Raw genomic sequence first — 14,121 nt, forward strand, 5'->3', positions numbered from 1 at the left:
CATGACCTTCCTGAGCAGTTTGTTACAAGGAGAAGGTATTTCTGCCCTGCATGCAGCCTGCAGGGGATCCAGTACTTTCCTGGGTTCTGTGCATGTTCATTGTGTGCTTGCTGCATGTCCAGGGCTGTTTTAGGCATCACAGGCTCCTCGAGACACTCCAGCTGACAGAATGCTGGGTGAGTGCTGCTCTGGTGTTGGTGAGAGGCACCAGGAGAACATGAGGCAGGCAGGGGCTCAGGACGAGCTGCCCTGTTGGTCAGGGCAAATGTCACTGATCAGGTGACCTTTGAGCCAGCCCTGGGAGGAGAGGGTCTCAGAAGGGGTGTGGGGGGTGGGCTGTGGACAAGTAAGGCTCTTGGGATTGTACAGTTCGATTCCAAGTGACCAGTGCTGTGCTGGCAAAGAGCTCCAGTTTATGCTCATGTTAACCATGACATCCTTATAGATTAACATCCACGATTTTAAGTGCTTTGTGTCTCACCATGACCATTTTCCTCTTCTCATCAGCCAGGGCCAACTCGTTTGTAGGCACAGCCCAGTATGTTTCTCCAGAGCTGCTCACAGAGAAATCGGCCTGTAAAAGGTAACCTGATTGATTTGTTGTTTTTTTAATCTATTTTTTCCTGATTCATAATTCTCTTTTCTCTAAAGTGGCTAAAAGTTTTTCATGTGAAATTAATAGTTAAGAGAGTGCCTTTTATGGCCTTTATATAGCTAAACCTACTTTAGAAGAAGTTAGCATTTTGCCTTTTAACTAGTACCTTTCCTTTAATAACCAGTGTGCTACTTTATTGTTACACTTTATACTTCCTGGAGCAGTTGTTGCTTTATACTTTGAGATTGGATCTTGTTTCCTTAGAACAACTATTCAGTGGGGAGAAGTGTGGCAGACAAGTCTGTATTATTTAATGAGGTCTTGCTTGTTTCAAAACCCAGAGATCCTTGGTGCTGCCTCTGACTCTGGCAGACTGGCATTGCTGGCAGCTGCTGGTCAGCTGTTTGGTGTTATGGACTCTGCAGACTGTGAGAAGAGGCCCAGATGGCAGCGTGTGTGGGAGGGGACAGAGCCAGTCTCCTGATGGGGGCCCAGCCAGCACAAGCCAACCCTGTTCAGTGCTCAGACTTGGGACAGGCCTGGCAGTGGCTGCAGGCTTGAGGGCCTTGGTGGGTACAGAGCAAATTGGGGTGTAGAGGACACTGGAGCTGGGGATTCTCCTCACAAGAGCAGAAGTCTGAAGAGTGGAGAAGGGTCAGCAAGCAGCCAGGCAGTGGAGGAGAAGGTGGGAGCGTTGATGGCCAGGAGTGGGTAGAAGTCGTGGGAGCTGTCAGGTAGGCATAAGGCAGGTGGAAGACTGAGAGGTGACAGTAGAATCTGGGGTTTCAGAGTTTGGGGAGTGGTTCCAGGTGGTGACAGATCCTGTGGTTAAAGTTTTTCCTTGGATTCTTCCTGCCCAGGGCCAGCCAGACACATGGTCTGCTGGCACCCTCCCTTGAGTTGACAGAGGGTCAGTGACTTGGGTTGGCAGGCTATAAGGGGCTGCCTTCCTAGAATGAGAGTGACAGTGCCAGAGCCTGCAGAGGGGTGAGTGGTTCTGAGGACAGCAGCTCTGTGTTTGTGAGCATGACAGCTTTTAAAAAACTCTGTAAGGAGTAGAGCCACGGGGCAGAAACATGATGAAGGATAGAAAGATGCTCTGAAAGATACGGGTCTCCAGGCTCTTTACTTTTGAGCTCTTACCAAAAGCCAGATGCTATTGTAGGTCAGGGCTTCCTAGGTGGGGCAGTTCTTCCCAGGGGACTTTTGACTGTGTGCAGACACAGTTTTGTTGTCACAACTTGGTGAGGGTTGGGGAGAGTGCTTTTGGCATCCAGTGGACGGAGGCCATGGCTGCTGCTCAGCATCCTGTGGTGCAGAGATGTACCCGCAGCAAGAATGATTGGCCCCCAGTGTAAACAGTGCCAAGGCTGAGACACCCTCCTCTGGGTGGTGGGTGCTATTGGCCACATTCTTGAAGTGTATGTCACTGCTGCCTAAAAACTAGCTTTTCCTCAATTTTGGGTTTCCTTGTAGGATGAGGCAGCTTATTAGCATTGATGGGGAAAGGTCTCCAAACTCTACTAAATGCGATAAGGAAGACACAGCATGACCACCCTCTGTGTGAAAAAGGGAAGGAGAACGTCTACCCAGATCTGTTCATGCATTTGCGACTCTAGAAGGATATGCAAGTCTGGATAGCAGCACTGGTTGTCTATCATGTGAGGGAACAGGGCTATGAGGGAGACATCAATGCGTATCTTTTTTTTTTAATCTTTATTGCTGAAAGTATTACAACATATATCTTTTTATGCTTTAAAATTTTTTAACTTGGTATTCAAAAATAGTTCAGATTTTTTAAATGATTTTAAAAGTGACACATATTTATTTGAAAGAATTCTTAGAAAATATGGAGAATAAAAACAGTCAGTCTCCAGCCCACTTACAGTCTCAGGTAATGTTCATGTAACTTTCATACAACTTAGAGTCATACTGAACACCAGTTTTGACATTATTAAATAACCGTTAAATATATAATGGTTATTATCTAATTATTAAATATATAATGGTTCATTATATAATTGTTACAATTTTATAATGAACATTTCCCCATGTCACTAAAATTATTTGCAGTCATCTTTAACAGCTGTGTGATTTTCTAGCATACAATTTACTGCTGTTCGTCAGGCTCTCCCTTTATCATTGGACTTTGACGTGGTTGTTTGTTCTGCACAATCTGGCGTGCCTACTGTGTGCTGCATAATCTGTGTGTGGAGCAGAGGCGCACTCCTGCTTGTCCAGTGAGAGAGATGAGGTATCTGCCAGGCGGTGTGAGGGCTGCCCCAAGGCTTCCCTAAGTTCCTGTGTTGAATTTCAAGAAGTAGAACAACTTGGGCCTACCTGAACATTTTTAAAATCTTTGGTACAGCCCTGGCCAGTTCAGCTCAGGGGTTAGAGTGTCGGCCCAAGGACAGAAGGGTTGCAGGTTCAATTCCCGGTCCCTGGTGGGAGGCATGCGGGAGGCAGCCAATCAGTGTGTCTCTTTCACATCGATGTTTCTCTCTCTCCCAAACCTCCTCCCTCCCAATCTTTCTAGAAGTCAATGGAAATAAATAAATCAGTCTGTGGTACATACTGGTTTCCAGAAATGTTATACTGACTCCCCCTTTAGTTTTTATTATATTAAAAAACATTTTAGAGCCCTGACCAGGTAGCTCAGTTGGTTAGAGCATCATCCTGATATGCCAAGGTTCCAGCTTTGATTCCCAGTCAGGGAACATACAAGAATCAACCAATGAATGCGTGAAAAAGTAGAGCAACAAGTGGATGTTCTCTCTCTCTCTCGAAAATTAAAAAAAATTAATAAAAATGATAAGCTACCCCTGATGGTAAAACATTCAAATAATTCATGAGGTAAAAAGTTACCCCAAAGCAGGTTTTGCTGTCACTTCTCCCTGGATGACCCTGTGAGGCAGAGGCAGCCCCACCCACAACTCTGCCCATCTTCTCTGGCTGCATCCACACATAAAGGTCATGTTTTGCTGTAGGTGTTTTTCTTTTAAAAAAAAAAAATTTATGTTTTTATTGATTTCAGAGAGAGGAAAGGAGGAGAGAGAGAGAGAAACATCAGTGATGAGAGAGAATCATTGATTGGCTCCTGCACGCCCCCCACCGGGCATGAAACCTGGGCATGTACCCTGACCAGGAATCAAACCGTGACCTCCTGGTTCATGGGTTGATGCTCAACCACTGAGTCACACTGGCTTGGCTATAGGTGTTTTTCTTGTGTAGCTTCCTATTTTAACTAAACAGTAGAGAAAATCAAGTGTGAAAACTAGTTAACTGAGTAGAATGTAGATTCATTTTTTAAGTGTCCTTCACTCCCATCTGTATGTTGTGACTCAGATTTCTTACCTGTTGCATTTCTAACCCACATCAAGAGCCTCATCTGCCCTGGGCCTGTGATGCTGGTGATACAGAGCCCTCATCCAAGGCCCTGGCACTGCAGTTGGCCTGTTGTCCCCCCGCCCATGCCCTTTGAGTTCATTTTCCAGATACCGGGCTGTGGCCGCTTCCAGAAACTGACCATATCCAGTCACCCCCGAGTCCTATGTACATTTAGGCCTGGGGTTAGGGAGAGGCAGCTGGCAGTGCAGGGTGAGAAGCATCTTGCTAATTTTGTAGGGCTGAGCTGGGAATAGAATGCAACACCTACAGAGGAAATCAAATATGCAAAGTAGATGTCAGCTGTGAGCTCTGACATGGTACTGAGGGGACAGAGAATGGACAAGAGCAGGTGGGAAAGGGGGTGGCATCCTGGGCGAGGAGAGCAGTGCTGCCCGCCCGCCCCTCCTCCTGAGTCCCTGCCAGCTGGTTCTGGAAATGACTTAGGGCAATTTAGAACTGCAATGTGTTTCTTTTGAAACATATAATTAAAACGTTTATAAAGGAGGGGCGGGCAGGGTTTTGCACTGGGAGTCTAAGAAGGGAAAGAATCCTATAGATTGTCTAATTTGGTTCCGTGGTATATATGAGCTTGCACCTGTGTCCTGTGGGTAAACACCGAGTGAGTTAATGAGAGAATCTCTCAGCAGCACCCCACTAAACCCTGGCACTGGATGATCCTCTGGGCCCAGGTTCCCACCCTCACACTGACCTGGTTTTAAAGAAGAGCAGTAGATAGGAGGCTGAAGTGGGGTGATATGAGCAGAGGAAATGGAAATTTTACAAATGTCATTCTTTGTTTTTCCCCTCCCTTAAAGTTCAGACCTTTGGGCTCTTGGATGTATAATATACCAACTTGTGGCAGGACTCCCACCATTCCGAGCAGGGTAAGAGACACCCCAACCTCCTACCCTCCACCTTCTACCCACCCACCACCCACCCTCATACACCTGCCCATTGAAGCAGCCAGAGAAGTGGGAGGGGCCTGAGCCAAGGTGGGAAGACTTTTACAATGATTCTTTAGTGAATAAGTGGCTCTGTGGGGAGAGAAGGTGACACTGTCCCAGGAAAGGTATAGCTCTGTTCTGGGAGATTTGTGTGACCCTACCCGGAATGATGGTTTCTCTTATTTTACAGAAACGAATATCTTATATTTCAGAAGATCATTAAGTTGGAGTATGACTTTCCTGAAAAATTCTTTCCTAAGGCAAGAGACCTTGTGGAAAAACTTTTGGTAAATATTTTGAATTTTCTTCTTGTAAGATGATCTGATAGCCATATCCTGAGTCCCTCTGAACCTGTGGTCAGATGGACTTTCCTGGAGGCACCTTTGTTTAATAAAAAGCTGTTTTAGGTTTGTTAGTGATTGTAGATAGATTTGTATCTCCTATCTCATCTCATCATAAGCACTTTCCGATTTCCAAATACCTAATTCTTGACCTTAATCAGACAGGAAATTACTATATCACTTAGCATTTTCCCATCAGCATATATAGCATTTTAAGTTACTTGATTCTGGAGCAAGTGATGTATTACAATGGCAGATGGTTGTAAATCCTACGTAGTGACATCTATAGATATCAACTCTAGAATCAGCTACATGAGGTTTGCAAGATCAACCCAAATAATATTGCAAAGATAAACAAATTTACCCAGAAAAGGTATGTCTTTTTAGGTTCTAGAAATATTTTTTTCAATTGATTTTATTGAGGTGACATTGGTTTGCAAAAGCATACAGGTTTCAAGTGTACAACTCAATAAAACATCATCTGCACACTGCATCATGTACCCATCACCCCAAGGAAAGTCTCTTTTTATCCCCATTCCACCTCCCTTTGCCCACTTCCACCTACCCGCCCCCCTTCCCTCTGGCTATCACCACACTGTTGTCTGTGTCTGTGTGTTATGTATATGTGTTTTTTGGCTAATCCCTTTACCTTCTTTTTTCCAGTCCTCCCCCCCCCTTCCGACAGCTGTCACTCTGTTCCATATATCCATGCCTCTGTTTCTATTTTGTTTATGAGTTTATTTTGTTCATTAGATTCCACATATAAGTGAGATCATATGGTTTTTGTCTTTCTCTGACTGGCTTATTTCACTTAGCATAATAATCTCCAGGTCCATCCATGCTGTTTCAAAAGGTAAGATTTCCGTCTTTTTTACAGCCAAGTAGTATTCTATTATGTAAATATCCCACAGGTTTTTTATTTACTCACCTACTGATGGGCACTTGGGCTGTTTCCACATCTTGGCTATTGTTAATAACACTGCATTGAACATTGGGGCACATATATTCTTTCAAATTAGTGTTTGGGAATCCTTAGGATATATTTCCAGAAGTGGGATTACTGGGTCAAAAGGCAGCTTTATTTTTAATTTTTTAATTAAACTCCATACTGTTTTCCACAGTGGCTGCACCAGTCTGCATTCCCTCCAACAGTGCACAAGGGTTCCCCTTTCTCCACATCCTCACCAGCACTTATTGTCTGTTGATTTATTAATGGTAGCCATTCTGGCAGGAATGAGGTGATATATCGTTGTGGTTTCAATTTGCATTTCTCTGATGATCAGTGACATTGAGCATTTTTTCATGTCTCTTGGCCATCTGTATCTCTCTTTGGAGAAGTGTCTATTCAGGTCCTTTGCCCATTTTTAAATTGGATTTTTTGTCTTCCTGGGGTTGAATTGTATTTGTTCTTTATATATTTTGGAAATAATCCCCTTATCAGATGTATTATTGGCAAATATGTTCTCCCATATAATGGGTTTCCTTTTCATTTTGTTGATGGTTTATTTTGCTGTGCAAAAGCTTTTTAGTTTGATGTAGTCCCATTTGTTTATTTTTCCTTTGTTTCTCTTATCCGGGGAGATTTATCAGGAAAAATACTGCTATAAGAGATGTCTGAGATTTTACTGCCTATGTGTTCTTCTAGGATTTTTATGGTTTTGCGACTTAGATTTTTTATCCATTTTGAATTTGTTCTTGTGTATGGTGTAGTTGATGGTCTAGTTTCATTTTTTTGCATGTACCTGTCCAATTTTCCCAGCACCATTTATTGAAGAAACTGTCTTTACTCCATTGTATGCTCTTGCCTCCTTTGTCAAATATTAATTGATCATGAAGGCATGGCTTTATTTCTGGGCTCTTTGTTCTGATCCGTTGATCTAATATGCCTGCCTGTTTTTATGCTAGTACCAGGTTGTTTTGATTACAGTGGCCTTGTAAGTATAGTTTGATATCAGGTATTGTGATACCTCCAACTTTCTTCTTTCTCAGTTTTGCTGAGGCTGTTCAGGGTCTTTTTTGGTTCCATATACATTTTTGGAATATTTGTTCTAGATCTGTAAAATATGTTGTTGGTATTTTTTGTTGTCAATCCTGAGGATATTTTTCCCATTGATTTTTTTTTTTCCTTTTTTTTTTTTTTTTTTTTAGAGAGAGAGTGTGTGTGAGAGAGAGAAAAAGAGAAACATCAATGTGAGAGAGACACATTGATTGGTTGCCTCCTGTAGGCACCTTGAACAGGGTCGGAGATTGCACCTGCAACCCAGGTACATGCCCTTGATCGGGAATCAAACCCAAGACCCTTTGGTGCACAGGCCAACATTAACCACTCAGCAACACTGGCCAGGGCTATGCCACTGGTGTTTTAATAGGAATTGCATTGAATCTATAGATTGCTTTTGATAGTATGAACATTGTAATGATGTTAATTTTTCCAATCCATGAAACATGGTATGTGCTTCCACTTACTATGTTCCTCACTTTATTTCTTCGATGTCCTATAATTTTCTGAGTACAGGTTTTTTACCTCCTTGGTTAAATTTATTTCTAGATACCTTATTTTTTGTTGCAATGGTAAATGGAATTATTTTCTTAATTTCCTTTCTGATAGTCCATTATTGGTGTATAAAAATGCCACCGATTTCTGAATATTAATTTGTATTCTGCTACTTTACCAAATTCATTTATTAGATCTAGTAGTTTTTGGTGTAGTCTTTAGGGTTTTTTATGTACAATATCATGTCCTCTGAAGATAATGACAGTTTTACTTCCTCCTTTCCAATTTGGATGCCTTTTATTTTTTCCTTTTCTCTAATTGCTGTGGCTATAACTTCCAGTACTGTGTTGAATAAGAGTGGTAAAAGCAGGCATCCATGTCTTGTTCCTGATCTTAAAGGAAATGTTTTTAGTTTTTGCCCATTGAGTATGATTTTGGCTGTAGGTTTGTTATATATCACCTTTTTTATGTTGAGGTACGATCCCTCTATTCCTGCTTTACTAAGAGTTTTTATCATAAATGGATGCTGGATTTTATCAAATGCTAAAGCATCTATTAAAATGCAAAAAAAGTTCCAAGTTCCCGTGATACGATCATGTGATATTTTTACCCTTCATTTTGTTTTGTGGCTGTATTTTTTGTTTTTTTATCCTCATCTGAGGATATTTTTCCCATTGCTTTTCAGAAGGGAGAGAGAGAGAGAGAGAGAGAGACATTGATTGCCTCCCTCATGTGCTCTGACTGGGGGTGGGGAGCAAACCCGTGACCCTTTGGTGCACAGGCCAGCACTAACCATTGAGCAACATTTGCCAGAGTTGTAGCACATTCATTGATTTTCAAATATTGTACAAACCTTGTATCCCTGGAATAATCTCACTTGGTCATAGTGTATGATCCTTTTTTTCCCCCCCTCTAATCCAAGGATATTTTTTTTCTATTGCTTTTCAGAGAGAGTGGAAGAGGTGGCAGGGGGAGAAACATAGAGACATAGATGTAAGAGAGACACATCAGTTGGTTGCCTCCCATATGTGCCCTGACCAGGGCCGGGAATTGAGCCTGGTACCAAGGCAGGTGCTCTTGGCCAGAATCAAACCCGAGACCCTTCAGTCCAAGAGCTGACGCTCTAACCACTGAGCCAAACTGGCTAGGGCCGTGTATGATCTTTTTAATGTATTGCTGGATTGGTTTGCTAATATTCTATTGAGGATTTTAGCATCTATTTCATCAGGAATATTGGCCTATAATTTTCTTTCTTTGTGTAGTGTCTTTATCTGGTTTTGGAATTAGGATAATGCTGGCCTCATAAAAAGAGCTTGGAACTCTTCCCTCCTCTTGAATTTTTTGGAATAGTTTCAGATGGATAGGTGTTAGTTTTCTTTGAATGTTTGCTAAAAATTCGCCTGTGAAGCCATCTGGTCCAGAACTTTGTTTGCTAGGAGTTTTTTTATTACTGCTTCAATTTCATTAGTCGTAATTGGTCAGTTGAGGTTTTCTGATTCTTCCTGAATCAGTTTTGGAAGATTGTGTCTTTCTTAGGTATTTATCCATTTGTCCAGTTTGTTGGCATATAGTTCTTCATAGTATTTTCCTATAATCCTTTGTATCTCTGTGATGTCAGTTATTACTTTGCCTCTTTAAATTTCTGATTTTATTTATTTGGGTCCTCTTTCTTTTTATCTTGATTAGTCTGGTTAAAGGTCTATCAGTCTTGTTTATCTTTACAAGCAACCAGCTCTTGGTTTCATTGATCTTTTGTATTGTGTGTTGTTGTTTTTTAGTTTCTATGTCATTTATTTCTCTGATCTTTATTATTTCCTTCCTTCTACTTACTCTGGGCTTTGTTGTTCTTTTTCTAGTTCTTTTAGGCAAAGAGTTAGATTGTTTATTAGAGATTTTTCTTCCTTCTTGAGGTAGGCCTATAATGCTGTGAACTTCCCTTAGAACTGCTTTCGCTTGTCCCATAGATTTTGGGTGGTTGTGTGCTCATTTTCATTTGTTTCCAGGTAAATTTTTTTGTTGTTGTTAATCTTCACTGAGGAGATATATATATTTCTTTCTTTTTTTAATTTTTTTTTTTTTTTTTTTTAAGAGAGTGGAAGGGACACGAGAGGGGGTGGGGAGGGGAGAGAGACACATCAATTGGTTGCCACCCGTGCACACCTTGACCAGGACTGGGGATTGAACCTACAACCCAGGTACATGCCCTTGACTGGGTATCGAACCCGCAATCCTTTGGTGCATGGGCCAGTGCTCTATAACCACTGAGCTACACTGGCCAGGGCTCCAGTGTAGGTTTTTTTTTATCTCATTGTTGACCCATTTATTGTTTAATAACACGCTGTTTGACCTCCATGTGTTTGAATGTTTTTTCAGTTTTTTTATTGTAGTTGATTTCTAGTTTCATATTTTGGTCAGAGAAGATGCTTGATATGATTTCAGTCTTCTTGAATTTGTTAAGACTTATTTGCATTCTAACATGATCTGTCTTTGAGAGTGTTCCATGTGCACTTGAAAGGAATGTATATTTTGCTGCTTTGGGATGAAATGTTCTATAAATATGAAATCTATCCAATTCAATGTGTCGTTGAAGGTCGCTGTTGCCTTGTTGATTTTTTGTCTGTAAGATATACCCATTGATGACAGTAGGGTGTTGAAATCTCCTACTATGACCGTACCACTGTCGATCTCTACCTTAATGTCCACCAAGATTTAGGTACTCCTCTGTTGTGTGCATATATGTTTAAAAGGGTTACATATTCTTGTTGGATCGATCCCTTTAGTTTTATGTAGTGACCTTCTTTGTCTCTTCTTATGGCCTTTGTTTTGAAGTCTTTTTTGTCAGATATAAGTGTTGCTACCCCAGCTTTTTTCCCATTTTTATTTGCATGGAGTATTTCTTTCCATCCCTTCACTTTCATTCTGTGTGTATCTTTTGTCCTGAGGTGGGTCTCTTGTAGACAGCATATATATAGGTTATGTTTTCTTATCCATTCAGCTATCCTGTGTCTTTTAATTGGAGCCTTTAATTAGTTTACATTCAAGGTTATTATTGATAGGTACTTACTTATTGCTATTTTATTCTTCATACCTGTTCCTCTCTTTTTTCTCTTTCTTCTTCTTAAAGTAGGCCCTTTAACATTTCTTGAAATACTGGTTTGTTGGTAATGAACTCCTTTAGCTTTTTTTGTATGGGAAGCTCTTTTAAAATATATATATGTTTTATTGATTTCAGAGAGAAGGAAGGGAGAGAGAGAGAGAAACATCAATGATGAGAACCATTGATAGACTGCTTCCTGCATGCCCCCCTACTGGGGATTTAGCCTGAAACTGGGCATGTGCCCTGACTAGGAATTGAACCACAATTTCCTGGTTCATGTGTTGATGTTCAGCCACTGACCCAGCCTGGCCAGGCTGTATGGGAAGCTCTTTATTTCACCTTCAATTTTAAATGTTCACCTTGCTGAGTAGAGTAGTCTTAGATTCAGGCCCTTGCTTTTCTATCACTTTGAATATTTCATGCTAATCCCTTCTGACTTGAAGTGTGTCTGTTGAGAAATCACCTGACAGCTTTATGGGAACTCCCTTGTAGGTAACTGTCTCTCTCTTGCTGCATTATTTGTCTTTAACCTTTGTCATTTTAATTGTGGTGTGTCTTGGTATGGGTCTCTTGGGTTCTTCTTGATTGGGACTCTCTGTGCTTCCTGAACTTGTGTGACGTTTTCCTTCACCAAGTTAGGGAAGTTTTCAGCTATTTTTTCTTCAAACAGGTTTTCTGTCCCTTTCTCACTTTCTTCTCTTTCTGTTACCATATGATGTGGATGTGGTTACGCATGACATTGAACCATTCTTCCCCTAAGGTTCTTGAGCATCCTTCTAACCATTGTTTTAAACTCTGAATCTGGTATTTTGGTTGCTTCTGTTTCATTTAATTCTTTTCTGGGGGGGTTTCTCTTGTCCTTTTGTTTGGTGCATTTTTCTTTGTTTCCCCATTTTCTCTGTGTGTATTAGGTAGATGACTCCCAAACTTACTGTAATGGCCTTATGATGAAGATGTCTTGTTGGTTTCAGTGGCATGATCTTCCAGATCACCTGAGCTCGTGCTCCAGAAATGTTTCTTATGCATAATGTGCGCCCTCCTGTTGTAGTTAAGTCTTAAATGCTGTTGGCCCTTTTATGGATGGAATTAACACTTCAGTCTGGCTGACTATAAAGATAAACCTCTATCACCATGTATGAGATGCTCTACAAGGGCGGAGTTGTTCCCAGCAGGGTTTGGTGCCTGCCGGAATCCCTTTTTGGGTGTGCCACTGTGTGGCTAGGTGGGTCGAGCTTGGATGTTGTCTCAAGTCCACCGCTGGTTGTATTGGTTCTGGGTCTACTTGGGCAGGGTTCAGGTGCAGGTCAATGTCAGACATTCTCTGTAACTGGCCTTGCACTGCCTGTTCGGAGCTACCACTCTGTTCACTGTTTGTGGCTGCATCTGTTGGACCTGGGTGTGCATGGGAGTGGCCAATCTGTGTATATGGGTCTGCTTCCTCCAGCTTAGTGCTGGGGGCAGATCTGCAAAAGGATCGGGCTCCCTGAGGCTGGCCTCCACTTGTCTGCTACTTTGCCTCCCCCGAGGTTGCCTGGTCTTCCTCCAGAGCCTTCCAAAAAAAGACTTTAGTGAGCCCAGGCTGACCGTGAACCACAACCTCTTCCACAGGTTGTGAGCTCAGTAGGGTGGGGCAACCAGTGTTGGGAATACAGGGCTAGTGGGTCGGCTACTTGGGGATCACAAAGTCAGGCATGCACTGAGGGGAAAGTGGCCCCTACTTCAGAGCCAGATCACTCAGTCTCTGCCAAAGCCTCCAACTCTAGTTGGAGATTCTTGTATGTGGGTACTTCTTCTTCCTGGGGTAGTGAGGTCTGAGCTCTCTGGGGAGAAAGAAGTGCCCCTCCCCTTTGATGTAGCCACACACCCCAGTACCTGCCCAGACAAAAGCTTCCTTGGGAGACACGGTCCAAAAGTCTGAATTCAGCAGGACAAGGCCTGCCAAGTGAGCCAACAGGTAGGGGGAGGAGCACTGGCTGCGGGCTGTTGGTGAGAAAGACCCACCCTCTTTCCAAAGCCACACAGTTTAGTCACTGTCTGAGTATCCACCAAAAGCCTCCCCAGAAAAAGAGGGCCCCAAATGTCACTGATGGATGCAACCAGCAGACCCCTCCACAGGACCGGAGTACAGCAGAGTGGCCTCATCAGCAGTTGGAGACCAGGCAGTGCACTCCCAGGCTGGTGCTGTAACAATAGGAGTGCTTGTTCCTGGGAGGTTGGCACCTGGGTCCTGCAGGCAGACTGAATCCCTACTGATTTTCACCACCAGATACTATGTTCCCATCTCCCTTGCTCTAGGTTGGGAATCCCTGTGTGGGGTTGAGACCCCACGCTACTGCGAGGAGGGAGTTTTGCCACCGCAGTGTCCCTCTAGCTTCTCAGCTGCCAGCGAACCTGGGTTGAGGGGCCAGCCCTTTCCATGTCTCTGCCCTTACCAGTCTCTGTGTGGCTTCTTCTGTAAGTCCTTGGTTATAATGTCAGTTCAGCTAGCTTTCGGTTGGTTATCCAGGTTGATTGCTATATAACATAGCTGTAGATCCAGTTTGGGGCTGGGAACAGGTTAGTGTAGCTTCCACCTACTCTGCAGCCATCTTGGAATCTAGGTTCTAGAAATTGCACTGTCTCTGCCTCTGGGGTACTTTGGCTCTAGACAGTCCCTTAACTTGATCTTGGGGAAGCAGGTTCAGTCCCATCTCATTGGTTTGAGAGGTTTGCCTGTTCTCCCCTGTCCCTCCTGTGTCTGTCCCCTCTTAAGGAGGGTGTGTTTGATCCTCTATTGGTGTGGGGGTGGAAGAGCGCAGCTAAATCCTGAAGGAGACAGCAGTGGGGTCCTGTGAAATCAAGCGCTAGTGGGAGACATGGGCTCTTTGTTCCCCATCTGATAGATTACCATCCAGACAGATTCTTTGTCCTCTTTGTTTTTAAAGCCAGTAAGTTCACTTTTCTTTCATTTTAGGATTTTCGACTATATATTTTAAAATAATACTTGCTGCTATTCATTAAATTTTGAGGTTGTGATTCCTTTTCACCTGTGAGAGGGGAAGGAACAGAAACTTGAGAGAAGTGAAAGGAACCACAGAGGTTGACTCATTCTGTCCACAGGCCCTTTCTATTTCTAGAAGATAATGAGAATTTTATTATTATTTTTTAAATATATCTTTATTGATTTCAGAGAGAGGAAAGGAGAGGGAGAGAGAGAGATAGAAACATCAATGATGAGAGAGTCATTGATCGAGCCCGCAACCTGGGCATGTGCCCTGACCAGG

The 14,121-nt window shown here is 42.7% G+C and overlaps 1 protein-coding gene across 1 annotated transcript in view; it reads left to right on the forward strand.

Annotated features, from left to right (window-relative positions):
* The window catches only part of PDPK1 (3-phosphoinositide dependent protein kinase 1), an 80,689-nt gene that overhangs the window by 46,005 nt on the left and 20,563 nt on the right, over window positions 1–14,121 (forward strand). Inside the window, exons 7-9 of the mRNA XM_087815702.1 lie at window positions 508–583; window positions 4,798–4,866; window positions 5,117–5,213. Of these exons, the coding sequence (XP_087671828.1) occupies window positions 508–583; window positions 4,798–4,866; window positions 5,117–5,213 (242 nt within the window). The remainder of the gene's footprint in view (window positions 1–507; window positions 584–4,797; window positions 4,867–5,116; window positions 5,214–14,121) is intronic.

This window comes from Miniopterus natalensis, chromosome 3, assembly GCF_054644295.1.
Source record: "Miniopterus natalensis isolate mMinNat1 chromosome 3, mMinNat1.hap1, whole genome shotgun sequence".
Lineage (NCBI taxonomy): Eukaryota > Metazoa > Chordata > Mammalia > Chiroptera > Miniopteridae > Miniopterus > Miniopterus natalensis.